We start from the raw sequence: 26,369 nt of genomic DNA, 5'->3' as shown, positions 1-26,369 counted from the left end.
TGTCCGCTGGGGAATTCACCGAGCAGGCACAGCAGGTTCATCGTCCAAGGCCAGCTTGGAAGGGGCTTGGAGCACCCTGGTCTATGGAAGGGGTGGGACGGGATGGGTTTTAAGGTCCCTCCCAACCCAAACCAACCAGTGATCCCATGATACCATAGGATGCTGACGCACAAAAACCCACTCACTACAAAGCTCTAATTGTTTTTACCCTGATAATAGACCAAAATGAGCCCCCGGAGCCCAAACACGCCCAGGGGTGCCGGGACGCGCACGAGGGCCTCCGGGAGCGGCCGGGCCGTGTCCCCGCCGTGTCCCCGCCGTATCCCCGCATCCCCGTCCCGCCCCTGACCCCGCCGCCGCCCCTCCCCTTCCGCCGGAGCGGCCGTGCCGGGCGGCTCCTCCTCCCGGGCGGCATTAGCTCATCGCGGCGCGGCGGCCGCGGCTCCTCGCGGCCCTTTCTTCTCGCTGCCCGCCGCCCCCATGGCCCTGTGCAACGGGGACACCAAGGTCAGTGCTGCGGCCGCGGGGCCCGGGGGTGCCGCCCGGCCCAGCCCGACCCGGCCCTGCCCGCCCGGGCCGGGCACATGGCGGGGCCCCGCGGCCCGGGAGCGGCGCCGGGCGGGGAACGGGGACCGCGGGGAACGGGGACCGCCCGCGCCGCAGCCGCAGCCCCGGCTGCTCGCAGGGCGTTAATTCATTAATTAGCTGATTAATTCCCCGAGCAGGGCTCCGGCGGGGCTGTTGTGCGGCGCCCTGCCCGGCCTGTGCCGCCGGGGATTGCCCGGCTGTGTCCCCGCTCCCGGCCGGGGTTCGGTTCCCTCAGAGCTCCCAGCCTCGCCCGGGGCCGCTGCTCCCCCCGCATCGCCCCGTGCCCGTGTGGCTCTGGCACACCGCGGCAGGGAGCGACCCGTGCGCCTCAGGAACTTAACAGCTCTTTTTGGTAAAGCAACTTCTCAACCAAGCCCTGCAAGCTGCCTCAAGCCGCTGCTGTAGCAGGATAAAAGACTCGTTCTGGTTTTTTCTATCTAGTTTCCAAAAAAACGTGATCCTGGGGCGGTTGGGTGCTCAGTTTTTGAGTGCTCGCTTGGTCACTGTGTGAGCTTTCTGACACGCTTTTCCTTGGCCGTGTTCACAACCGCCTCTCCTGGCCGGGGTTGCTCCTGGGTGCTCCTCTCCTGCCTTGTTCTCGGCTCTTTATCTGGTTTGTAAGAAGCTGTGGCTCTGAAGGGTTCTTTGAGTTATCAGTTAGTCTCTTAAGTTTTCTGCCACGTTTTTCCCCGGCCATGGTCACAGACTCCTTTCCTGGCCGGGGCTGCTCTTGGGGGCTCCAGTTCTCTCTGCCAGTGCTGGCGATGGATGTGGAGCTCATGGCTCATCCTGAACGAGTGAGAGCAGTTTCTGCCGGCACCAGGTCCCACAGCCCATGAGACACCTGCATGAGACTCATGTCTGTTAAAGTTTCAGTTTTGGGGCTGAGATAATGGGTTGGGGGCTCTTGTTTCAGTCTGGGGGATGGCCTGAGTTTGAGGGAGCTACTTTCCTGTTATACTTTGAAGTGTGAGTGAGTGTTCTTAGACCTGCTTAATTTTAATACCACAGGGAAAAAATTAAACTCTTGTAAAAACCTGTGCTGGCTTGAAAGTGTGAGATCAAGGCTCCTGGTTTAAGCTTGTGCTGCGTTAGTAGTGTGGGTGAAAGCTCAGGGCTGAGGGCTTGGACAGAGGAGCTGCTGCTGAGACTAGTACTCCAGGACGGGACTGGTCTGTATGGAAATGTGGTCTGTAAATTGCATTAATGACCAACCTGCGAGCATGTGGGTGTGTGAAATGCTGAAAAATCCCCCGATTCTGCACAAGTGGGCTGTTAGGAACCTGCACACTCAGTTTAAGGCGCTAGGCAGGTATGTGAGGAATAGGATTTGTGCTGTCCTTGGCTGGTAGTGCAAGCCTGGTGCCAGTTCTAGAGAACTAGTTCTCTCTGGCTCACTAGAGAACTCAGAATTATTGGGTTTTGACACCAGAAGAACAGCAGTGATGGAAGATTTTTGTCCTCCAGTGTTACCGTGGTAGAGCTGAGGTGGTGGAAGGAGGCTGACCCTCGGTGTGGCAGCACTGTCGGGGTGGCCACACGGCTCAGGTGGCACATGGGATCTTGGTGCCATGTCTCTGGCCTGTGGTCAGGGTGACTTGTGATTTGAATTAGCTGAATAGAGGCTTTCTTCTCTCGGTGTGCACAAGCTTTTAGTCCCGCTCTTGGGACACTAGCGTGGTGCCTCTGCCCCAGCACCTGGACAGCCTGGGACAGGTGTTAGAGCAGCTGCCACTGATGCCTTAGGTTTTAACTTTTATATTTTTCAAATTCTTTACTGCCTGGTGTGTAACTCTGAAGTTTCTTGTAGCCTGTTAATTTCTGCTCTCTCATGCTGGGCAGACATAACAAAGCCTCTCTGGTCCTGCTCTCCAAGGACACCCAGACCGTCCTAGGCCCAAAAAGTATAAACCAAAAGCTTCTAAAGGGGGAGTAAGCTGAGGGCAAAACTGATGCTTTAATTGGAGAATTAACCCTGATATGCAAATGAACCAAACCTATAAAAGGGTGAGGAACTTGTGACCTGTTGTCCATCCTGGCAATAGCCTCTGGCTCCCGAGGGGATACCTTTAAAGGCCTTTCAAATAAATACCTGCCTTTACTCCTGTCTAGTCTCCGTTTCTAGGAGGCCTCTTAAGGCATCACCACAGGAGATCTCAAAAACAGTGAGCTCTCCAGATATTTGTGCGAGTAGACCAGAGGACAAGGAGCTCTAGTCACACCTGCACTGAGGGGAGAAAGAGCTTTCCTCAGAGCCTGTTCAGTCCCCAGCAGGAAGAGGTGCTGGCTCCATAAGCCCTGTCCCTGCAGGAGCTGGGCTGTCTGGTGTTCTCTTAATCTCTGCTGGCACGCCTGTGGTGTACAGAGCTCAGCTGCCATGTTGGCTGCACATGAACAGCATCTCTTCCTTTTTGGATTTCATTAAATGAAGTTTCCCTTGGTAATTTTGGGTTTAAAACCCCTAGCCTTGGAACTGTGCCTTTAAATAAGTAAAGCCAGATCCTGTGCTGACTGCTGCCTTTTTTCCTTTCCTCTTTCTGCCTGTGATTTATGGTAGCGTATGTTGGGCTCTCTTAGTCCTGAACCTCCTTGCAGTTCTACTTGTCTGGTTAGTTCAGGGGAGTCTGGATCGCTGTCCTGCTTCTGCTGGGATCTGACGGAGGTGCCGGTTCAGGGTACAGACCTACCTATGCTGCTTTAACAATGTTTCTCAAGCTCCTCCTGATGTAACTTCGGGCTCTTTCTGTTTTCACACTTCTGTCTCCCCCACAACTGTTGCTCATGCTCCTGTTAACCACGCCTGCCTGCCTAAAAGATCTCGGGGTAGGGCATTGAAAACCAGATTGATTTATTTATTAGTTACAGGTGTGGATGCTCGGCTATCAGTCCAGCTGAGCGGACACCAACAGTAACTTCTGTTTAGTCTCTTTTTATGAGACTGTTGCAGAGCTCTGTCCCTAAATGACACAACCCACTGCTCTGAAACAGTTAAAGACTTGAAATAAAAAAACAGCACTGCAAGGAATAGTGTCTTCCCCAAGATGGGCTCAGGAAAGAATAAGGATGTTGGTCTGTCTCACAAGAGCTGTTTATTTAGAAGTTGCCAGGTGAAAATGCCCAGAATCACTCTAAAAGTGATTCCCTCCCGTGCACTGGAAGGGAGAACAGTCCTGGTGACTCTGCCTGACTGGGGGTGTGAAGGGGCCTTTGCTGCTCAAGTCTGCTCTCTTTCTTTCTACATGTGCGCTTTTTGTTGTGTAACCCAGGACTGAAAGCCATTAAGCGCTCCCCATCAGGCAACTTGGCTGCCTGAGGGACAAAATTTAGATATCTGATTTTAACCTGGATTTAGGCTTTTGAGGGATTTAGCACTATTTTTTTCCCCCACTTATGTCCTTTAATTAAGATAAAACCTCTTCCAGCTGGTGTGAATTTTGGAAGGTTCCAGTGTGTTTATTGGGAGATTGTGTCCCAGCAGGGTGATGCTCTCCAGAGTCACCTGTGACTGGTCTGGGGTGAATTCCTGCCCCAGGTGGAAATGCCTGAGCAGCAGCGATGAGAACACAGGCGAATTCTGGGTTGGAGGTTCTGCTGCCTGCTCCAAATGAGCAGAACAACTCCAACCTGCCATCAGTAAAACTTGAAATGGAGCTCCAAGATGTTTGGAGGCAGTGTTTGCCAAAGTAAAACCCTTCCCAGTTTGTCCTTCATGAAACTGCATTGGCAAGGAAACAGGGTAAGCTGTAAGTTAGGGGAAAAGCACCCCAAAAGAAGTAAATTCTTTAGGCAGCAAATTTTTGGTGTTAGAGCATGGTTCATTCTTCCTTGGAGATGCTCTGATAAGGACACTTCCACGGAACAGCTGCCTCTTTTCACAACTTTTTTTTAACGAAGAAACTTGGCCTTGTGTTTTTTAGCACTCTTTCAGATTTACCCAAATTGGCCAACCAGCTCAGACATGAGGGGCTCAGAGAGAACCACTGCTTTGTTCTGATGTGCAGTCTGCTCAAATGCTCCGTTCAAAATGTGTTGGGATTTTTTAAAATCATTTAGCAGCAACATTTGTTCTCAATTTCCCCTTTTTATCCTCTCCAGGAGGTAATGTCAAGTGAAGTTCAGCATATGAGGCAGCATGATGAGGAAAAACAATTTTTGTTTGATTTTGTGCTGCTTTGCCTGAGAAAAAGGCTGATGCTCTCAGTTCTCATGGGCTGTCCTGGGGTTCATGTGGAACTGGAAAATGGAAAAAAAGATGGAGAGGTTGCAGATGGTGATCAGGGTGTATGAGCTCTTGCTTGTGGAAAGCTCTGCCTTCATTAGATCATTAGCATTTTTCTTCTGTAGTTTGTGCCCTGTTTGGTTTGGGGGATGGGGATGTCGTGTCTGTGTGGCTGCTTGGGGTGGGTGTGCTGTGCTGGTGTCCAGCCCCTTTATCTTGCCAGTGCCTCAACTGGTCCATATAATCTTCAAGATTTTTTTTTTTTTTCATTTTCAAGTTTCTTGGCTGGTCTTTGTCATTTTTATCATAAATTAGCATAGCTAATTAGCAAAGCCTTGCATATGTTAGTTGCTAAAGAGATCTGGCTTAGTCAGTGGGCTGTCAGTGTAAAGGCAGAGGAGGTTTAGGCTGGGATATGGGGAAACAATTCCTCACAGAAAGGTTTGTAAAGCATTGGCGTGAGCTGCCCAGGGCAGTGGTGGGGTCACCATCCCTGAGAGGGTTCCAGAAGCGTGTGGAAGTGGCAGTTGGGGGCACGGTTCAGTGGCACACACACTGGTGGGCTTGGGTGGACAGCTGGGCTTAGGCTGCTCGTAGAGGCCTTTTCCAGCCCTGTGGCTCGGTGGTTCCGTGGGATTGCTGACGCGGGTGCCGTTCACAGCCCGAGAACGCCGGGGCAGAGCTCAAGGATGGACAGCACCACTACGAGGGCGCCGTGGTGATCCTGGACGCGGGCGCGCAGTACGGCAAGGTCATCGACCGGCGCGTGCGAGAGCTCTTCGTGCAGTCTGAGATCTTCCCGCTGGAGACGCCGGCCTTCGCCATCCGGGAGCAGGGGTTCCGGTACGTCCTCCTGCAGCCCTGCGCCTGTTCCCTGCTGTCTGTGCCCTGCTCGCCGCCTGGCTTCTCCTGGGCGGCAGCTCCGGTGCCGGGAGTGGTTCCACAGAAACGCCTGGGCTTTGCTGCTGCAGGCACTTGGGCACAGACAGCAGTGTTGTACTTTTGTCTCTCAATGCCTGTTTGGACATCAGTTTCTTAATGTCGTTTTAATCATTTCAATTCCTAAGTATCATTCAAGAGGTTGCATTTTAAATATCTGCCAAAATGTGGATGATTTTGCTGTTTTGCCTGTTGAACTGGGGTAGCTGATAGTCAAGGAAAAAAGGTTTTTTGGCTTCTAAAAATTATTTTCTTACTTATTTTTTTAAATTTAACTAACTAACTTGGATACTGAGGATATAATAAATCATGCCAGATGTTTCTGGGAAAGCAGCTAAAAAAACGCCTTAACTGACGCTGCCACTCATTATTTGCAGAAAAAAAAAGGTCTCACAATTATTTAGTACTTTGTACATTAATTTTTCATGTTTTACTAGGCTTTTTAGGATACAGATCTCTTCTGGGTGGGGAGAATAAATACCCTGAAGTCTACAAATCACCAAAGATTTGTACTTACTTGTCAGTTTGGTACAAATCCAGAAATATGGTACGCATGGGATTTTGGTTGTGCTCAGTAACAGATAAAGACAGTGCTGCAGAAGTGCATTTTTCCAATCAATGGTAATTAGTGAAGCAGTAAATAGTGTATGTGTTGATGCAGGTTTGCAGTGGGAAGAACTTCAGAACAGTTGAAAGTTCTTCAGAGCGTTGGGATTAGACCTGTAGGACTTGTCATTGCAAATAGTTGCTCTGAAATGTGGCAGAGCCTCTTCATCCAGGTCACTTCTCAAGGTTGGGGTGGTGGTTTCAGGTCACCCAGGCTGGTCAATAGCTGTGAGTGTCCAGAAAACCTGTTTGTGTCCTCAGTGTCCGTCAGTCAACAAACCCAACAGGTCAACAATGGTCACTGTAAAAATGAGCCTGTGGTTTTATTTGGTGTGTATTCCATGTCTGGGAACAGCCAGGTTCCCACGTTACAGCTCACGCATGGAATGGGCCGAGGAGCTGCGCTTGGGGCTGTGCTGAGGTTTGAGATGGGCAGCAAGAGCCAACATTTTGCTAAATCCCATTTACATGCCATGTTTAAAAAGCCAGCCCCTCAATGCTCAGAACGCTCTCTAGTGACAAACATCATCTAAATGTGGTGTGAACATGAGCATTTCCCCCAAGATCCTGGCTCTGCTTTTAGTCTGGACTCTGGCAGTAAGCTCTGGCAGGAGTCCTGATGTCGGGGTTTCAACGCACACATTTTCCCCTTGGTGTTTTTGTGTGGTTCCTGAGGTGCCTGTAATCCAATGCAAAGGAGCTTTCCAGAGCTGGGTCAGGTTGTTTGGGAAGGGGTTTAGGGTAAACCAGAGAAACGTATATTCATACCAACACAGGCAAGTGTGCAGGAAACTACAGGGTGCTGCAGGAAAGCTTGCAAAGTCTGCATCCTGTGCTGGTTCTGACTTCTCTCAGCCTCAACTCTTCTTTTTTTTTTACTGTAATACTTGGGCACATTGCAAACCTCTCCATATTATGTTAAATTTCAATTGGTATGGAAAAAAACCAGGTTTTTAAGACTCTACTTTTTCACTAGAGCTGAGTATAACTATTTTGACTTCTCTTAAGAATGCTCAATCTATAGTGTGGCTGTATTCCTTTAATTCCTTCCTAGAACCCAAGGGAGCAGCTGGAGCTGGGCCAGGGCAGGCTCAGGCTGGAGATCAGGGAAAGGTTCTTCCCCCAGAGGGTGCTGGGCACTGCCCAGGCTCCCCAGGGAATGGGCATGGCCCCGAGGCTGCCAGAGCTCCAGGAACATATTCTGTGATTCTAATTAATATTAAATAGTGTTCAGTACATCTGGCACTGGAGCAAGTGCTTCTGCACATGGAGTTATTTGGAGCAGTAATACCAGCAGGCATGGACACTGCTCAGGCTCTTTAGGGCAGCTCAAGTTCAGGAAATCCAGCGTGTCTCCAGGCTGACCAGAAGTGCCTGTGCAAGAACAGCAGGGAGGAGCTCTCAGGATGGTTCGGTGTAAAACTACACCCACGTCAGCTGTGCTGGTTCCAGAGCTGGCCTGGAGATCCCAGCAGGCAGGGAAATAAATGCTGCCTCTACCAGCTCCATCCCTCCAGCTCCTCGCTCCTGGACTGCAGGGGAGCTGGAGGGGCTGCAGGTGACCTCAGTGCCTGGGCTTGGTCCTGCAGGGTTGTTTCTCTTGGTGGCACAGGCAGGTGTGGGCAGCACAGTGCCTGTTCCTGCTGCTCAGAACCAGAAAAACTGTTTTGTCAGTACTTGCATGGAACTAATGCTGGGAGAATTATTAGATACATTTAATCCCATTTATGCAACTTCTGTCTCGTTGGTTTTGCATTTCTGGCTCGGCACAAGTTTGATGTTCTCTGTGAAATAAACAGTTCTGAGTCCAAGGTCTGGTACAGCCCTGCTCGATCCCGGACTGAGGCCAGAAGTATTGCCCAACTGGTGCTTCTGTAGTTCACAGTCTTGTAAATTATTATGGTTTGCAAAAACTCTCTCTTCCCCTTTGAGATGGTTTAATTTTCTCTTATAGTGTGAAGTATTAACTCCAAACCCCACGTGATTGCGTGTATTGCCCTTGGAATTCTCAACTTGTTGCTAATGCCATCTCTGCATAACCAGAATGGTTTAAGGGACTTTTTTTTTTCCATCAGATTTAGGAATTTGGGAGTGGATTTTTTGACTGCAGCTCCCCTCCAAATGTCACAGACTTCATAAACTGTGTGTGTGTATATATATCTATATATAAAAATATATATCTTTGTGCTATACTCTGCATTTATCCCAGCCATCCTGCTCCTCTCGTAGCTGATGGTTGGCTGTGAGGAATTTAAAATACAGGCACTTTTAATGATGGTTTATATTTATCTTTGTTTAAACTGGGGAAATACCTCCCTGAAAACCTGCTGGGTTTGACAACAAAAATCAAGCCACACATTATGATATCTGTGTTAAAATGTCTGTTAGAAAGTATCTGTTCTAAGAGTGGTATGAGACAGTGTCAATGCTGAAAGTAAACAGTGTATTTGTATTAATGATCTCTTCATGTTCTGTCTGCAGAGCTATCATCATATCTGGAGGACCAAACTCTGTGTATGCAGAAGATGCACCATGGTTCGACCCAGCCATATTCACAATAGGAAAACCAGTGCTTGGGATCTGCTATGGGATGCAGGTGCTGTTGGGAGATAACACAGAGTCCTTGGGGTTGGGAAGGAGCTCCAGGAGCGAGTGCAGCCATTAAATCTGCTTGTCCACAGCCACCTTCTAGGCCTCATTTCTGCATGAACTGAAGGTGCAGTGCTGAAGGAGCTGCTTTCCAAACAGAGGCAGTGCCACAGGGGCATTTAATTCACAACCTGAGCTCACTGTGTGTTCCTCTCTTGGCTCTGCCTTCTCTTGTAATGGCCTTAAACTGAAGGAGGGCAGGTTTGGATTAGAGATGGGGAGAAATCCTTCCCTGGGAGGGTGGGCAGGCCTGGCACAGGGTGCCCAGAGCAGCTGGGGCTGCCCCTGGATCCCTGGCAGTGCCCAAGGCCAGGCTGGCCATTGGGGCTTGGAGCAGCCTGGGACAGTGGGAGGTGTCCCTGCCCATGGCAGGGGTGGGATAGGATGAAGTTTAAGGTCCTTCCAACCCAAAGCAGTCTGGGATGAGTTACAGAAATGGTTTTTCTTTGCTGCAGTGCTGTGAATTGAGTTCCACACTCCCTGTTCTTGCCAGAGTAAATATAACCTGTCAGTCACTCATTAATTCTGCCCAGCTGGTACTGAAGAAGGCACCTCTCCTGGAAACAGGTGGAGCAGTGTTTCAGACATGGGCTGTTTCTAGCATAGTTCTTGAGAGTGCTTAACACTTACTCACAAAAAGAGAAATAACCCTTACTTACCTTTGGACTCACTGGTGATCCTGCAGGGATCTGGTAGATCCAAGCTGAGCACAACAAACTTGCAGGGAGACAAGGGCTGCTTTAGGTTCATGACTTCTGCTCATGCATCTTGTTTTTTCCAGGGTTAGTCACAAAATAAACATTTTATTGAAGGGAAATAATTCAAGGAAAAACTTTATTCAAGGGAATAAATTCAGGTTTTTGACGTGGCCTCAGATACTCAGCTGGTTTGCAGAGCAGCCGTTTCTGAGGGAAGGAGCTGTGCACTATGGAATATACATTATTTTGCACATCTCTGCCTCTGGGTTTCTGCTCCTTGTGTGTGGCAGTGGCCCCCAGCTGTGCTGGCAGAGGGGAGCGAGCCCAGTACGGAGCAAGGATTCACTCTGAAGAGAATTCTTATACCTTTGGAAAACAACAGGAATGTGGTGAGCTGTTGCCAGTCGGAGTGAGGGATGGAGTGATGCAGGTTGTGAGGTGCTTTCTCATGGGCTCCTTTTGCTCTGCAGATGATGAACAAGGTGTTTGGAGGGACGGTGCACAAGAAGAGCGTTCGGGAGGATGGAGTGTTCAGCATTACCCTGGACAACACCTGCTCACTCTTCAGGTGCACAGACATTTCCAGTTCTCAAAGCAGTATCAGTCTGGGAAAGGGTGTCTGGATGGGAGGAAGGTTATTAAAAAAAGAAAAAAGAGTGAAATGAGCTGATAATTGCTAATAAGTCTTTTACAAGTGTGGTCACAAATAAGCAGGTTACTCGTTGAGACAAATACTTAGGCATAACTTTCCAGTTGACTCTAGAAAAGCAGGTGTATTTTCTGAGAATATTGTGTAAACCCCTTATTTCAGAGTCTTCATTGAAAAGCTGTAAGTGCACCATGACCTGAGAATATTTGAGTTAAGCTCTTGTCTCCTGCTCTGCTGTGCTCTTGTATTTGTTGGTGCCCATCCAATTTTGGAAAGGGCACAGAAAATCCGACCCCATTCTTCTACCTTCCTTCAAAATTGCATTGTGATGTTTTATAAACCAGAATTAGATTTCTTGATAATTTTGTCGATGGCTCTCAAGTTCCTTGTAAAAAGTCTGGACACTTACTCATCCCTGGTGTTCCAGTTCTATTATCTTCCCTCTGTAGAGCTCCTGCAGAACAGTCTGATGTGCCCAAATTGTCCTGAAAACACATAGTTTTGAACAAGAAAAGTTCACTTTGTTGAAATAAAATGCAAGACTCCCAGCATCCTGATTGACTCCAGATGGCTCCCCACATCCAGCAAGGGACTTCAATACTGAGGTGTTTGTAAGGAGAAACCCACAAACCCTTCAGAACTAAGATCAGTTCCCTCTTGCACGAGGAGTGTGTTGTACAGAGACTTAGGCAGCTTCCAAGGGAAGCATAAAGCTGCAGATGGCTGTTCCTGGGAAGGAAATCCTGCAGACATTTCAAATGCCCTGGTCTGCCAAGATGTACTTTTGTTGGAATCCCTCAGGGCATCTCTTGGAAAGGCAGGGAGTTAGGTCTTTGTTCTTGAACTGATTCTAGTTTTTAATCTTGGTGTAGGGGCCTTCAGAAGGAAGAGCTTGTGCTCCTCACTCACGGAGATAGTGTGGATAAAGTAGCCGATGGATTCAAAGTGGTGGCACAGTCTGGGAACATCATAGCAGGTATTTATCTTATCCTGAATTTGTCTGTTGGTAATGTTGGTTAAAGGAAAGAATCATGGCAGACAGGAGTTAGAGCCAAATGGGAACAGAGTAATAGCTCTTGTTACTTAATTGCCAAATAAATGAATTGTTTTTAACAGTTCCTGGTATATGTTTGTATGTCGAGCTGTCGTGATAATAAAGAAATAGACTTTACAAGGAATGGTCCTGATTTAAATGTGGTTAAAAGTAACATTATTTATATAGTTTGTTGTTTTAAAGCATGCATGTGTTGTTTGTCTCAGAAATAAAATATTCTGTGCCCTTCAGGCAGGGGAGAGGGAAATCTGCACTGTGGTGTGCAGTGCCAGTGGAGTTTGGGTTTTGCACTGTAACAGTCAAGCACTGTTTAATTATTAAAGCTTTATTAACTTGTTATGTATTTAATATTGCATGAATGTTCAACTGAGCAAGAATAATGTAGGTACTGAAAGCAGGGTTTTAACATCACACAGAGATTGTCGGAGGAAATTGTGGGACCTTAGAATTTGGGTTTTGAAAGCCACTGGAGTTACTGAATCCCAGAGAGCCACTCCGAGTCTCTTGCTTGACTTGGGCATGCATTCAGTTCCAGCTTATTTATTTATTTTTGTTTTGTCATGTATACCAGGCATAGCAAATGAGTCTAAAAAACTCTATGGAGCACAGTTCCACCCTGAGGTGAGCCTCACCGTGAACGGCAAAATGATCCTGAAGAATTTTCTGTACGATATTGCGGGATGCAGCGGCACCTTCACCGTGGAGAACAGAGAACTCCAGTGCATCCAGGATATCAAAGAGAGGGTGGGCTCCTCAAAGGTCCTGGTGAGTTGAGTCAGAGCTAGGGGCTGATTTGCAGAAACACTGGCAGTTGCTGGGGTTTGGGAAGTGGGGAATTGGCGTGGTTTGGGTCATACATGGCCAGGTTTTTGGGGAGTTGCACAGCTGGGGCAGTGCATTGTCTGTGCTTTCCTTGACTGCTCTCCCCGTCCCAGCTGCACCTCAGCTGTGTGCTAACACGTTCCCTGTGGCCAGCTGACCCAGTGTGGGGTTTTTCCCCTTTCCCCTGGCCAGGTGCTGCTCAGTGGGGGCGTGGACTCCACGGTGTGCACGGCGCTGCTGAACCGGGCCCTGAACCGCGACCAGGTCATCGCTGTGCACATCGACAACGGCTTCATGCGCAAGAGGGAGAGCCAGGCCGTGGAGGAGGCCCTCAAAAAGCTGGGCATCCAGGTGAAAGGTACCACATTCCTGCTCAGTGTTCCTTACACCACTCATAACTTCTCCCAAAACCTACCCTTAGTGCTGGGTTTCACTGATCTGCTGTTCCCAGACTCACGTACCGCGGCCAGGTCGGTGATGTGGAGCCACCTCAACCTGGTCACAAAATTTAAACCTAAAATGTTAGGCCTTATTTACTTGATTGGAGCATGCAGTGAGCTGCCCCATCTCTGTGGGTGTTGGTGTCTGGTATCTGCAGGTGGGCCACCGCAGAGCAGTGGATTTGTGCCTTGGTCACTCCTCTGCTGAGGGATCCTGTGCAGCTCCTGCAGAACTCACTGGATTTCCATTTTCTCCAGTATCTTGATTAACACTTGGGGCTTCATTTCTTATCCTGAGTCTCTTTTGTTGTCAACTGTGAGCTCGTTTGAGTGATTGAATGCTACTATAGCCAAAATGACTTTTTCAAGACATTTTTTCTTGCTTTTAAAGAGGTGCATTTTAGTTGTTTTGGAGTGGCTTTTTGAGAACAAGGTGTTGATTGGCCAAAGGTTGGACTCAGTGATCAGGGAGGCCTTTTCCAACCTTCATGATTCTGTGAAGGAGTTCACTGAGAGAGCAGAAAGTGCCCAGATGTGGCTGATGAGAAGGTTCAAAAGCTTTTTGTACCTCAAGTATGAGGAGGTCAGAGAAGACCAAGTTTTTGTGCCAGCAGCACGAGCTGCTCTGTACTGCCTGTCTGGTGAATTACAGAGCAATAGCTGCCTGTTCTGGGTCTTATCCAGGGGTTCTCTTGTGTTCTGCTCAAGCAGTGTGGCACTGGGTGAGCAGTGCTTCCCACTGGCCTGGCCCTGGCACAGTGCAGGCTGGGCTGCAGTGTCCTGAGCTTTATTCCAAACACATTTTTCTAAATTTTATTTTATTATTTTTTAGTGGAAAATCCATGTCTTATTCTTGCACTCTGTGGAGCAATAAACCTGGGCTCTGGCAGGCAGCCAGAGGAACAAATTGAGGGAATCCCTTTGCTGCAGACACTCCTTCTGTAGGTCATGGAGTTCAGTGCTGCTGAAGGATGCCAGAGAGCCTCCCAGCTGATCTCTGGGTTGGGAACCTCTCTAAATTAAGAGGCATAATGTAGCATGAGTAAATAGTGCATCATTTAATTTTGGTTGCAGAAAGGCCTTGGGGAAACACTGTCCTGTAAACTATTTAAAGCAAGTAAATTATAATCTAAGAGGGGAAGCAAGAACTGGACTTGCATGTGGCTGCCTAACCTCACAATATGGAAAAAGCAGTAAGTTAATAAAGGAAATAAAAGGCTTGTGTTAAAATTAATTCCTGAGGTATTGAACATATTCAATGCAATTAATAGTCAAAGGCCCACAATGATTTTTATTTTTGGGGTTTTTTTTAAAAACAATAAATGGCAAATTTTATTTTGTAACCTGCATAAAAATCTCTATTGATTTTGTCAAACCAAAATCCCTGTGATTTTCTGCAGTGGTGAATGCAGCCCATTCATTCTATAATGGCACAACAACTCTGCCCATCTCAGATGAGGACAGAACTCCACGTAAAAGAATTAGCAAGACCTTAAATATGACTACAAGTCCTGAAGAAAAGAGAAAAATTATCGGTGACACCTTTGTCAAGGTAATGTTTATTTGTTGTTTGGTTGAATTTTTTAAATATTGTGATTCCTGGGTACATCTTCTACTGTTTAATCAGTGGTATCAGTGCTTGTGTAAGCTGTGGATGACCCAAGAAGCCTTTGGTAAGTGACAGGGAGAATATTTAACAGGCATTGATGTTCCTGTACTTTGGAGATTTTTTTTTTTCCATCTTCTGTTGAACAAAAGCTGGGGTTACAGGACTGCTTGAGCAGTGCGACAGTGCAATCCTTAGTTTGCTGATTGATGGTGGTCCTTTTGCAGCTCCGTACCATTTGCTGGACAGTTCATTGTCTTCCTTGAGACCTCTGACAGCCCCAAAGCACTGTTTGTTTTTCTGCCCACCCTGCAGATTGCCAACGAGGTCATCGGAGAGATGAACCTGAAACCTGAGGAGGTCTTTCTTGCTCAGGGAACCCTCAGGCCTGACCTCATCGAAAGCGCTTCCCTGGTGGCCAGTGGCAAAGCTGAGGTGATCAAAACCCACCACAACGACACCGAGCTGATCCGCAAGCTGCGCGAGGAGGTGAGGGGCAGGGGGCTGCTGCTCCTGGCTCTCCCGGAAGGCTGAGCATCCAAAAACTTCCCTCTTTTGCTGCTCTGACTGTCCTGCACTGATGGGACCCTGCTGGGACAAGGCCTGTGAGACTCTGGTGTATTTTTGTGCATCATCGCATTTCCTTTGTTGCCTTGGGTCTGTTCATCTGAAGTGCAGAAAAGCTTTTTAAACACCTTTCTGTGCACAGCTCTTTGGTATTAGCATGTGAGGCAAAGGTAGGAGAGTGCCCTGATTTGATTTTCTGGCATCAGAATGGTGAGTTCTCTACCTGTATTGTAAAATACCCTAAGAAAGAACCAACACAGGAGAGAGGCCTCACCCAGCAATCAGGTGGAAGGTGCTCAGTTAACACCAACTCCACCCACAGGAGAGAACTAATGATCCCCGTGTCTCATACTGATCACTGCACAAAGTGTTTTCAAGGCTTTGGGGTTGGTTTGAACATCCAGCAAAGACGAGAAAGGTCTGAATTGGTGCAGGCAGAGCCAGCCTGAGCTTACAGCTCTGTCTGCTCTGCTGGAGCCATGGATTCTTCTGGCACAAGCTGGAACTTCCAGGTCTCACCCTTTGTCCTGCAGCTGTTCTACAAAGCCCACGTTCACATGGAATTTCTTTCCAGTGTTTATGGAATCCTTGGCACTGGTGCTGTGAGGTCAGGCCAGCTCCTAAACATTTGAGGTTTTTTGTTTGGATATATGAGCTGGAGTGTAAATTGCCTTTTTTATTTATTCTTTTTCTTTTATAGGGTAAAGTAATAGAACCACTGAAAGACTTTCACAAAGATGAAGTGCGAGTGCTGGGAAGAGAACTTGGTCTTCCTGAAGAGCTGGTTTGCAGGCATCCCTTCCCAGGTAAGGGAGCTGGGGGATCACAGCAGGGTTCTTGAGCAGATCCAGAATAACTGCAGTATGTTGGAGTATAAAGCTGATCTCTAAACACAGAAAAAAGTCGATTTAGGTTTTTACTTAAGCACAGTCTTTCAGGATAAGATTATTTGAGAGCAGCTTGATAAATTTATGTAATGTTTTATAATTGAGTTCACTACCTTTGGTTTTGGTGGGAGAAGCCAAAGCAGGAGTTCTCAAAAAGTGCAGTGAGCACTACCTGAGCTGCCATGTGGATCTTCCCTGCAGTAATGGCTTGGCTCTGCCTTTCCAAGGGGCATTTGCTGTCTTGGAAGTAAATGCTCAACATTTCTAACACGAGTTCTCCACCAGAAAACAGCAAAGTGGATAATTGTGGGTTGGTTTCTTTCTGTCTTTGAGGGTGTTAAGACAACTGAAGCTGAGATACAATGGCAGAATACGCAGTGCTCAGTGGCTGACTCACTGTTCCACATTTTCAGGTGAAAATTAGCTTCCTGTTATTTAGGATAATGTTTTTTCAATGTTGCTTTGCAGGGCCTGGCCTAGCAATCAGAGTGATCTGTGCTGAAGAACCTTATGTGTGCAAAGACTTCCCAGAAACAAACAACATCTTGAAAATAGTTGCAGATTTTTCTGCAAGTGTGAAGAAGGTAAGGAAATTCTAAATTTTAATTTTGAGTGATGGTTCTGTAGTGACCTGCAGTGAGGTTTAGTCTGCTAAAAGGTTCAAAGGACTGGTTGGTGCTCTTTAAGGAATGCTGCCTCCCAGCACAGCTCAACTGAAGCTGTTCAGTGGAATTTTTAGTGCTGTGACTGGTGCATGTGTTGAACCATTTCTGGAAGATGGAACTTTATTTACCTTTCAGATAATAAACAGATTCTGTTGTAGTTAAACTTCGTGCAGATGAGATCACATAGAGTCAGGAAAAGATCTTCCCTCCTGAAAGAGTTGTAACATTTTAGGTTTGCACACCGCAGAAATCACTGGGTGTGTAAATGCGAGTGCAGGGGCTGGTGCTGGCCAGGTGCCCTGTTCCAAAACCTGGAGTTTTTAATGGGTGATGTTTCACTTCTACATCTCCTGACTCTTCTGCCCTTTGTGGTGGCTGTGAGTCATTAGAGGGGTCTGCTCTGAGGTGTGAGTTCAAAACAACTTCCAGAACCTTTTTGGTAAATCCTGAAGGGCAGGGATTTCCATCTGCCTTTCCTTTAAAACACATGGAATTGTGGTGCCATAAAACTGAAAAGTGCAGCTTTGTGAAGGAGAAAATGAGCTCAGGAAAAGAGCTTCCCCTATGGCCTTGGAGAGCTGCAGCTTAAAATGCAGTGTAATCACAGGAAAGTGCTTTTGCTAATGCTTGATTGTCAAATGAGAGGTATCTTTTAAATAGTTCCAAGGGGTAAATGTAGACTAAGCAAACAGTTACTTAAATAACAATTTTATTTGCGCTGTGCAAGTTCTGTTTGAGGGCCTGGGAGCTTCATTTAATTTCAATTTATTGTTCTGCATCCTTGCCCAGCCTCATACGTTGCTGCAGAGGGTGAAGGCATGCACGAGTGAGGAGGACCAGGAGAAGCTGATGCAGATCACAAGCCTACATTCACTGAATGCCTTCTTGCTACCAATCAAAACTGTGGGAGTGCAGGTACAGGGCTCCTTCCAGGAGTGTTCTGGGAGCTGCTTCCCAGCAGGGGCAGCCTGTGGGGAAACATCTCTGCTACTCAGGGGCTGGGAATACAGAGCTTGGCTCAGGAAGGGGACCTGGAGGTGCTGTGCCAGCCTTGTCCCGTGTGGGTGGGAGTGCAGGGCAGGTGTTGGGGTCCCTGAGCAGGTCAGTGCCAGGGGCTCTTTGGGGCACTGTCCAGCCCCGGGGCTGCTCACTCACAGTCCACTGCTGCAGCCCCCCTGAGCTCTGCTGTCACCCTGCTGGCCCCACTGAGGCTCGGGAGTGCTCGGCTGCATTGGGTAAAAATCCCTCTTTCCTACATTTGGATGTGGTTGCTGCCCTTTCCAGTGCTTTTCTGAACTGTGCTAATCCCTCTCCTTGGGAGAGGAGGAGCTGGAGCAGTGCAGGGAGCACTGGGATCTGTGCAGCAGCTGGGCTCCCTTCCCTTTCCCTCCCTGTGGGCACAGGGACACGCCCAGGTGCAGGTGCTGAGCTGGCACTCTCATGGAACTGTGCAGTAGCTTGGGAGATTTCCTTACTGAGCACTCATGGCTGTACAGCACCTTGCTCTGCACTCTGTGTTGAATTCCTCCTCATATTTTATTTTCAGCTGCGTGTGGCTCCCGTGGCTCTTTGCAGTCAGCTTTGGTTACTGTTTCAGGATGCAGTGTCATCAGATTTCTGTGCTTTCTCACCAAAATACCAACACTGGCCACTGCAGATGAGTCTTGCCAGTCTGAATATTTCTTTTTACAGCTCTGTCATCTTGCTCTTTGTTTTCTCACCCACTCAGTCTCTCACTGATGTCACCAGCTCAGTGTCTGCTAAATGTTGGCCCAAACTGTGGTCCTGTCACCTGCAGGATGGACAGGAAGGCATTGTGAGTTGTTCTGGCAGCAAAGCTCACATTCAGTGTGGTTATTTCTGTTCTGCAGGGTGACTGTCGCTCATACAGCTACGTCTGTGGCATCTCCAGTAAAGATGCTCCACACTGGGAGTCCCTGATGTTTCTTGCCAGGCTCATACCACGCATGTGCCACAACATCAACAGGTGAGTATTGAATTACCTTTATTTTTAATTATCTAGTTCATGTATAGAAGTTTAGCTGGTGTAAACATTTCCCTGTTTAATCTGGGGTGTACTATTTTTGTATGTTGGACAGGTGTATCATACAGAGGTCACAAATACTCAATAAATCAAAATATGGATTTCTTTCCAGCTTGAAAAGAAATTGCTGGCCTATATCCTTGGATTAGGCAGCATCCACTATAATTCATGCAAATCTCTTCTGGAAGACTCCAGCCTGGTGCTGAGCTGTGGTATGCTGCAGTTTGGTTTGCCTTTGTGTCAGGAGGGATTTGTGTGGGGCTGTCAGCTCTGATGGCACAGGGAAAGCTGCAAAGCTGGGCAGTTTGATCGTAACTGAGCTCTCTGAGGATACATTTTCTCCCTACTCGAGTCTGTAACTTTCTCAGCAGCTGAAGGTGCTTAGACATGAAATCAGCTCTGGAGAATTTATACCCTCCTTGCCTGGCTGTGGGATTTCTGCCAAAACTGCTTAGAACTGCTTGTAGCAAAACTTCATTTTCTCACATAAGTGACACCTACTGACAGAGCTTTTACTCTGAAGGGTGAGACCTGGAATTGCAAGATACCTGTTTAAATTAAGTGCAGAGGGGACAAAAGAAGGCATAAATCAGGATTGCCTGTGCAGTTTCAGAGTATGTCAAAAAAGGAAAATAAAAGCCAGTTTCTGGCTTTAGAGCGCTGCTGATTTCTTTAAGCTCTGCTGGATTTGATGCTGCCCTCCTGAACATCCCACATCTCTGGGAGTTCTGCTCTCCCTGGGGTCTTTGCAGGCTCCACTGCTGTTACAGGGACAGTGAGGAGGGCACTGCCATAGTTGGTCTGCTGCCCAGCTGTGCTTGCAGGCTTTGTATTCCAAACAAAAATACACAGTATAAACTGGCATATCTGTGTGCTTTGGAATTTAGACAAGTGCTCCTGGTTTGTATCTCCAGACTCCAGCAGCTGCTGTGGACACGTCGTGGTAAATCTGTGCACGAGGCCACTCAAACTCTGCCTTTTCTTCTGCAGCATCTGAAACACAAGGGATGAGATTAAAAATGTAAAGCTGGTGTGACTGCTTTGAATTCAGATGTTTTGGTGCAGATGTACTTCTGTAGATTCATAAACTGCAGTTAGTGCCCTGTGCTGAAAACGCTTCATTAACAATAAGGTGTAGCATATGATGCGGGGTTTGGTGGTCTCCTGTTAAAAACTGTAAGCAAGATGAAACATTATGCTGTTCCTAGCTCTGATTTCTCGCTGTAGCACTGAACATGCAGGTTTTAGGCAATCTGGTTTATTCTGTGTGTGGAAAATGTGGTTTTCCCTACCCTGTGTGTTGCAGAGTCGTGTACGTGTTTGGCCCCCCTGTCAAGGAGCCCCCCACGGATGTCACCCCCACCTTCCTGACCACAGGAGTCCTCAGCACTTTACGTCAAGCTGACTTTGAGGCTCACAACATTCTCAGGGAGTCTGGTAGGTGCTCCACCTTTACCCCAGGGGTCAGACTCACAGTTGCAGATCCCTGCAAACCTCATGGATGTAATTAGAGTGGTGCTGTCAAAATCTACAAGCAAATGTCTCCAAAAAAGTCATCAATTAATGGGATGACAGTGAAAAGTTGTGGAAGCTGATAGCTAAAGGACAGGAATTAATTTTAGGGGATTTTTGGGACTGACCTGCTTCCAACACACCATGAAGCTCAAAGCTGTGGTGCTTCACTGCAAACCTGTGCAAAAAGTACTGTCAGGCAGCTGAAAGTCACCCAAATCCCTTCTCTTTGCTATGTCAGTGTTCACCTGGGGTGAAGAAACTTGACATAGTGTTGGTTTTGGGGAAAGCCCAGATGCCAAGTTTCACATGGGGGTGATGCTCATGGCCTGTGGTGGTTTCAGGTTTCTTAACTTGAAGTCAAAGCTGTGTTTGTCAACCCAAACCCTGCACGGCCAGGGGGTGTGGAGTCCCCTGGATGTGCTATGCAGGCAGAGCCTGGGAATAAATAGTTCTGAGGTTCAGCCTCTTTAGTTTTTTGCTTAATTACCTTTGGAGATGTGATCTGTGTGGGAAGCATTGCATCAGCCCTGCCTGTATTTCGTATAAATCAAGTTACAACAGATCCCCCCTCTTTGAGGATCCATACTCAGGTTACAAAGCTGTGTGAACAGAATTTGTGCAGAATTAACCTCAAAAGGCTGAGATAACACTGTCGGCTGTGTTGGTAAAGCTGTAGCTGTGTCTCGCTAACTTTTGGTGACACTTGGCTTTGTGTGAATGAATTGCTCCTAAAAATAAGCCTGGAGTTATGGTTTAGTGAAAAAACCTCCCTGTGCAGCAGCTCAGGCCAGGGCTGGCAGAGGGAGAGAGCCTGAGCAGCATGAGCTCCACACATCTGGATTTTGGACCTTTAGGTCACTGAAACGGGGAGATTGGGGGCTGTGCATTGCCTTTCAGGAGATGTTAAAAATCAGTGAAATGTGATCGTCTGGAGTTACCTGCCCACCACCAGCCAGTGTCCCTGGAGAGCTTCCTCCTGATTAAAGACTATTCAAAGAATATTTCAAAGAGATATTTGTGAAGGGCTCTTTATTGGGATTGATATGGGAACAGATAAAAGCCCATGGTTTTATGTGGGAAGGAAAGTGGCTCTTCAGTAGATGCACAGTGAATTACAGGGTAACACAGATTAGCTGGGATTTTTCTGCATGCCTGCAAAGTCTGAGGATCATCTTAAGTGGCAGTTTCTAGAATCCCAGAATGGTTTGGGTTGGAAGGGACCTTAAGGATCATCTGTTCCCCCCCTGGGGCCACTTTCCAGTGTCCCAGGCTGCTCCAAGCCCCATCCAGCCTGGCCTTGGACACTTGCAGGAATGGGGCAGCCACAGCTTCTCCGGGAACTTGAGGGCCTGGTGAGCACTGAGTGCTGGTTTGAGCAGCTGTAGAGCTGCAGCACTGCCTGTGACCTCGGGCTGTGGGACCAGAGGGAGCAGATCCCACAGGATGCAGACGCAGCTCCTGGTTTAGAGCTGGAAGCACACGTGGGGGTTGCGCAGAACTTGTGTCACTCTTGTGCACCCAACCAATGCCCTCTGTGCCCTGTGTGCTGCAGGCTATGCTGGGAAGATCAGCCAGATGCCAATCATCCTGACCCCGCTGCATTTCGACCGGGACCCCCTCCAGAAGCAGCCCTCGTGCCAGAGGTCTGTGGTCATCAGGCCCTTCATCACCAGCGACTTCATGACGGGCATCGCAGCCACGCCGGGCAGCGAGGTGCCCGAGGAGGTGAGGGGGCTCCAGCTGCCTGCCCCACGAAATCTGTGCTCTACGTGGCTCACTCTGACTTTCCTCCCACTCTCATTCACTTCGATTTTCTTGTGATTTTTTTCTCTCTTATAAATAATCACTAGGAAGAATATTGTGGTGTTTGGGGAAAAAAGCTAACAAAATGAGGGGCTGGCAGATGGGTATGACAAACTTGAAGGCTTTCCAGCAGAGCTGAGCCAAAATACCACCAATTAAAGAAGAAAGAATACCCCAGCCATTCCTGGGATTTGGAATTAAATTTTGCATCAGTAATTGGAAACTTCCTGGCGTTGTGAATTGCCTTTGTCTGGCACTTCTGCTTTCACTGGAACTTGCAGTTTAACGTCTCAGTGTCTGTTTGCTCTTTAGGTCACTAAAAGGACTTAGGAGTCAGTTTCCTTTTTTTTTTTTTTTTTTTTTTTTTGTCCTCTGGGAAACTTTATCCATGTCCAGTCAAGTACTTTGTCCCTCTGGGAATGCGCTGTAGGAGCAGGATTGACCTTTTATTTTAAACACACTTTAGGAGCATATGAGCATTGTTTAGTAATTGTATATACCTGAGCTCCTCTACTTTAAGGCAGCCTATCCATGAAAAACAACCAATTCAGGTTGCCATGTGAACTGTCCCCTTGTATAAAATGAGGATTCATTTGACCTCAGTGTTTGTGTTTAAAAACAACCAAACACCATAAAACCCACCCCCAAACAAAAACCCTGCATTCTTCAAAATGAAAAATGGTCATTTTAAGGCTAGGTAATAGTGTGGTGACTAAGTAACAGAGGTTACAGAGAATAATCATGTTTATGGGGGAAATAATAATGTTTTTCTATACAGAGCAATGTTAATGTTAATTCATGCTTGCACTATAGACAGTGTGTCATGCAAGGGGTGTTGGGAACTGTGGGGTTTTCAGGGAAGCTGAACTTCTGAGGATCATCAAATTCTCATCTAGAATATTCCTGCTAACATAGATTAATTGTGAGCTCTGGAAGATAATTATCACTGGAAGTGATAATTCTCACTCTTTCCTTTGGGTATTTATTGAATTTTTTACCTTGACAGCTTCTGGTTTTCTTTTGGCAGGGGTTGGTTTCCCCCAGCTGTTCTCTGTGCTTGGTGGCCCAGCTGGAGGTGCTGGTGCGAGGGGAGCCAGGGAGGGACTGGCAGGAACAGGCAGCACAGTGTTCCTGCTGAACTCCAGGGAGCAGCTTTGAGCCTGGGCAGTTCTGTCTGTGCCAAACTCAGCAAGCCCCAAGTGTAGCTGTACCACAAACGAGAGGTTTTCTTTTAGCTGATTGTATTTCCTGCCTGGTGGCACTGTGCTGACAGCAACAGGCTCTTCTCTCTGCTGTCCAGCAGAATTGGTGTGAGCAGTTTGCCCTCAAGCTTTTCGAGGATGATTTTCATCAGGTCTGTGTCACATGCTTTCATCTGATATTCTGTTTCCCCTCCACCACAGGTTGTCTTGAAAATGGTGGCAGAGATCAAGAAGATCCCTGGCATCTCTCGGGTGATGTATGACTTGACATCAAAGCCACCAGGAACTACGGAGTGGGAGTAATTAACTGTTCCCTATCCAAGTACTGTGTGCAGTCTAAATCATATCAGAAACCATTCCCAGTGTTGACATGCAGTACTGTGAAAGAGTGACTGGAGCTGCTACATCGCATCAGATTCCTCTCCTGGAGCATAATCCTGCAGTTCAGAGCTGTGCTGGGGATGAGAGCAGCGTGGGGCTGAGGATTGTACGGGTAAATGATGGTGGCAGCGCTGCCGGGACAGGCCCCTCTGCTTTGCCTTTGTCGTTCCAGTCCCCGTGTTCTCCTGTGTTCTGTTACTGTCATTTCAGTGTCTCTTTGTTTTTGTACACTGTGTAAAAAGAGACAGTTTATTTACTTCTACCAAAAGCATTGTTACAGCCCAAACATGTAAAAGGAGTTAATTCTTTGTGACCAACCGCTTTGGGACGGATTTATTATAAATAAATATTTTGCCAAATGGAGTAGTGGGTACTGTTGAGTCGTGGAGTGGCTGTGTATGCTGTGTCCTGTGTTCTGTGCTCCTGGACCCGGCCCAAGGCACCAGGGCTGGGCAGTGCTGACCTCTGTGGCACCGCCGTGTCCGTGTGTCTGTCCCTGCTCGCCCGGGCCCAGGAGAGCTCCCGGCTCCTTCCCGTGGCTCACCCGGGCACTGCCGTGGCTCTGAGGGCTCTGGGGATGGCAGGAGGGCAAACCTGGCAGTGCAGCTGGGCAAGCTGTGGCAGCCGAGCTCCTGCACCTGTGGCTCCTGTGTGTTCCCAGCGCTGCCCCTGTGCTTCCCTTGTACTTGATGACAGTTTATTTTCTACACATTTGCTCTGACAGGGTTTTTTTGGGGTGTGTGTTGTGCTTAGCTCGATCTGTAAGATCACTCTAGTTGTTAGTGTGGAGCCCTGGTCGGGGTGAGCTCCCCCATCCCTGTAGATCTCCTGTCGCTCGTGTTCTGCTGTTCGTAGTGAAGCAATAATTTGAGATGGTTACTGGACAGGAGCTTTCTGATGTTTTGAGGCAAAGCCATTTCCATCCACCTGTCCTGTGGCAGGAACAGTTGGATTCTGACCTGAGCAGGTTGCTGGGTGCCTGCTGGTACCCCCACTGGGGGACCTGCAAGGTGCATTCATCCCTCTTATCCTGATTTTTTCGTTTAAGCAGTTGTGTTTTGTTCAGCTGCAAGATCACTGTAGTATTACGGGGTAAAATACTTGGTTTAAACTGTTCAGTAACATGGAGTATTTCATGGCTGTAGCTCCTTCTCCCTGCCCTTGCCTGGATTTGTGAACTGGAATAATATTGAACCTGTTTGTTCCATATTTTTGGTCGCACGCATTTTCCTGCTCTTGCATTCCCTGCCTACACACTATGGAAATTGGGTTTGGAAATCTCTGCTCCTAGGAAATGGCCAACTGGTGTAAATGGATTGTTTTTGCCTGTGTCACTGAGGGGTGTTTTGCACGGGGGGGAGGAGGTGGTGGTGTGTCCCAGCTCCGAGGGCTGCTGGGGACAGGGGCTGCAGGAGGGCAGCAATTGGGGTGGGCAGCTCTGCCTCCCCTCCAGCCCTGCTGCAGGAGGGCTTTGCAGCTTGGGCAAGTGCAGCTTAATTGACGTGGGCAAATTGAGCTGAATTGATAACTCAGTCACCTCCTTTTTAGAAGGGGGTGGTGATTTGTACCTACACCTGTCATAAGCTCTCTGAGCTTCAGTGGTGCCAGTGATTATTGATTCCTTTGCTGCAGGAAGGGGGTCTGTGGTTGGTTAAACCCTGTAAATGGGTGTTTGCTGGGGCAGGACCTGTCCCAGCCGGTAAAAGCTGATCTCAAAGAGAGCTCCCCAGTGAAGTTCCAGTGCATTTAAGTTTGGCAGGAAAGGCTGAGGGCAGCTGTTGTCATTTCTGGGTGGTATCTTGCTCAGAAGGGTGCAGAGACAAGAGCTGAATCTCTGGTGAGATGCAGAACCCCCTCAGTTCTCACAGCAACAGGCTCGTCCTCGTGGCTGCCACGGCTGTGTTGCCTTGACAGCAAACAAGCAGAGCTGAAGGAATCACTAAAAATAATGCAAATAATACAGAGAACTCTGAAACCCAGCCCCTGCTGGATTGTGCCCAGGCTGTTGCTGTGTAGCTGGAGCTGCAGTTTGTGTCCTGTGGTTGTGATGTAGCTGGGGTAAAGTGTGCCCACAGTGAGGGCTGGGGCTGCAGGGGCGGTGGTGCTTCTGGGACACACCCTGCAGCTCTCCTGGGCAGGAACCTTTTATTCCCTGCATGCTGCACCCTTGGAAAAGTCCTCCTTGGAGCTGTGTCCTAGCTCTGGGCAGGATGTCTGCTGTGCACTGTGACCATCCTTTAACGCCTGAGCTGCGTCCCCTCTGCATTCCTGGAGCTGGGCAGCAATTCCGTGCTCTTCTTTAGGTCAGAAAGTTGGATATTGAACATTTTAGGCATAAACTATTGCACTATAAATCAAAATGTCTTACTGAAATGGAGTCTGTGCCCCTCAGCCCCTGCCCTGTGTGCCAGCTGTGCGTCGTGGCCGTGCTGGGTTGTTCTGGGAAGGTTGGTGTGCTCATCCCAGCAGTTCTGGGTGTTTCTGTGGAATCCCTGTGTCCTGGACAGCCAGAGTGGAGAGAAACATCATACTCTGTTCACATTTCTTAAAAAACAGTTATATTTAGCACCTAGTTTACAAACTAATACCTGTAGCTGCCCTGTACAATTGTTCACCTCGAGTCTTCAGTAAAACATGTCAGCAATTAGAGGAATTTGTATCGGGGGCACTCCCCATCAGTCTCAATTTTTAACATTTTTCTGCTTGTGAAATGATAAAGTACTGTGAGCCTTAATTTTTATCCACAAATAAAAATATTATGTTTGAACCTTGGTGTAGCTCTTTTTTTTTTCTTTTTTAGGGGCTTAGGTGTAGAAACTATATTATGAATGGGAATGTATTTGGGGTTGAAAAAGCTGGTTTTATGGATGTAATTGATTTAAATGTGTGCTCAAGAGCCCCTTTACAGCTGGGATATTTTTCTTGTGGTTCCTTCCCTAGAGTGGTTTGGTATACAGCGGTCAATATAAAGCTGCTTGCAGGACTTCTTCCCTTTTTTAAATGTTATTTAGGGTGGAAAAAAACATTGTGGGGTA

The 26,369-nt window shown here is 47.8% G+C and overlaps 1 protein-coding gene across 1 annotated transcript; it reads left to right on the top strand.

Moving 5' to 3' along the window:
• The first annotated feature begins 375 nt into the window (after positions 1-375).
• Positions 376-26,101, top strand: GMPS (guanine monophosphate synthase). The gene is made up of 16 exons (XM_048314448.1): positions 376-507; positions 5,469-5,650; positions 8,834-8,948; positions 10,170-10,267; positions 11,221-11,324; positions 11,974-12,167; positions 12,417-12,582; positions 14,065-14,216; positions 14,586-14,759; positions 15,538-15,643; positions 16,193-16,308; positions 17,179-17,304; positions 18,261-18,376; positions 19,740-19,870; positions 21,501-21,673; positions 23,155-26,101. The coding sequence occupies exons 1-16, from the start codon at positions 481-483 to the stop codon at positions 23,254-23,256; spliced, it is 2,082 nt and encodes a 693-aa protein (XP_048170405.1). The 5' UTR covers positions 376-480; the 3' UTR covers positions 23,257-26,101.
• The last annotated feature ends 268 nt before the right edge of the window (positions 26,102-26,369 follow it).

Source organism: Corvus hawaiiensis, chromosome 10, assembly GCF_020740725.1.
Source record: "Corvus hawaiiensis isolate bCorHaw1 chromosome 10, bCorHaw1.pri.cur, whole genome shotgun sequence".
Taxonomy (NCBI): Eukaryota; Metazoa; Chordata; class Aves; order Passeriformes; family Corvidae; genus Corvus; species Corvus hawaiiensis.
This window is presented reverse-complemented; position numbering and strand designations above follow the sequence as displayed.

Bases quoted from the DNA above. Each gene is read 5' to 3' on its own strand.
- GMPS (XM_048314448.1), top strand. From the start codon at position 481: ATGGCCCTGTGCAACGGGGACACCAAG. The intron at 12,583-14,064 runs GTACCACATTCC...GATTTTCTGCAG, and splicing joins GCTGGGCATCCAGGTGAAAG to TGGTGAATGCAGCCCATTCA. The intron at 15,644-16,192 runs GTAAGGGAGCTG...GTTGCTTTGCAG, and splicing joins TTGCAGGCATCCCTTCCCAG to GGCCTGGCCTAGCAATCAGA.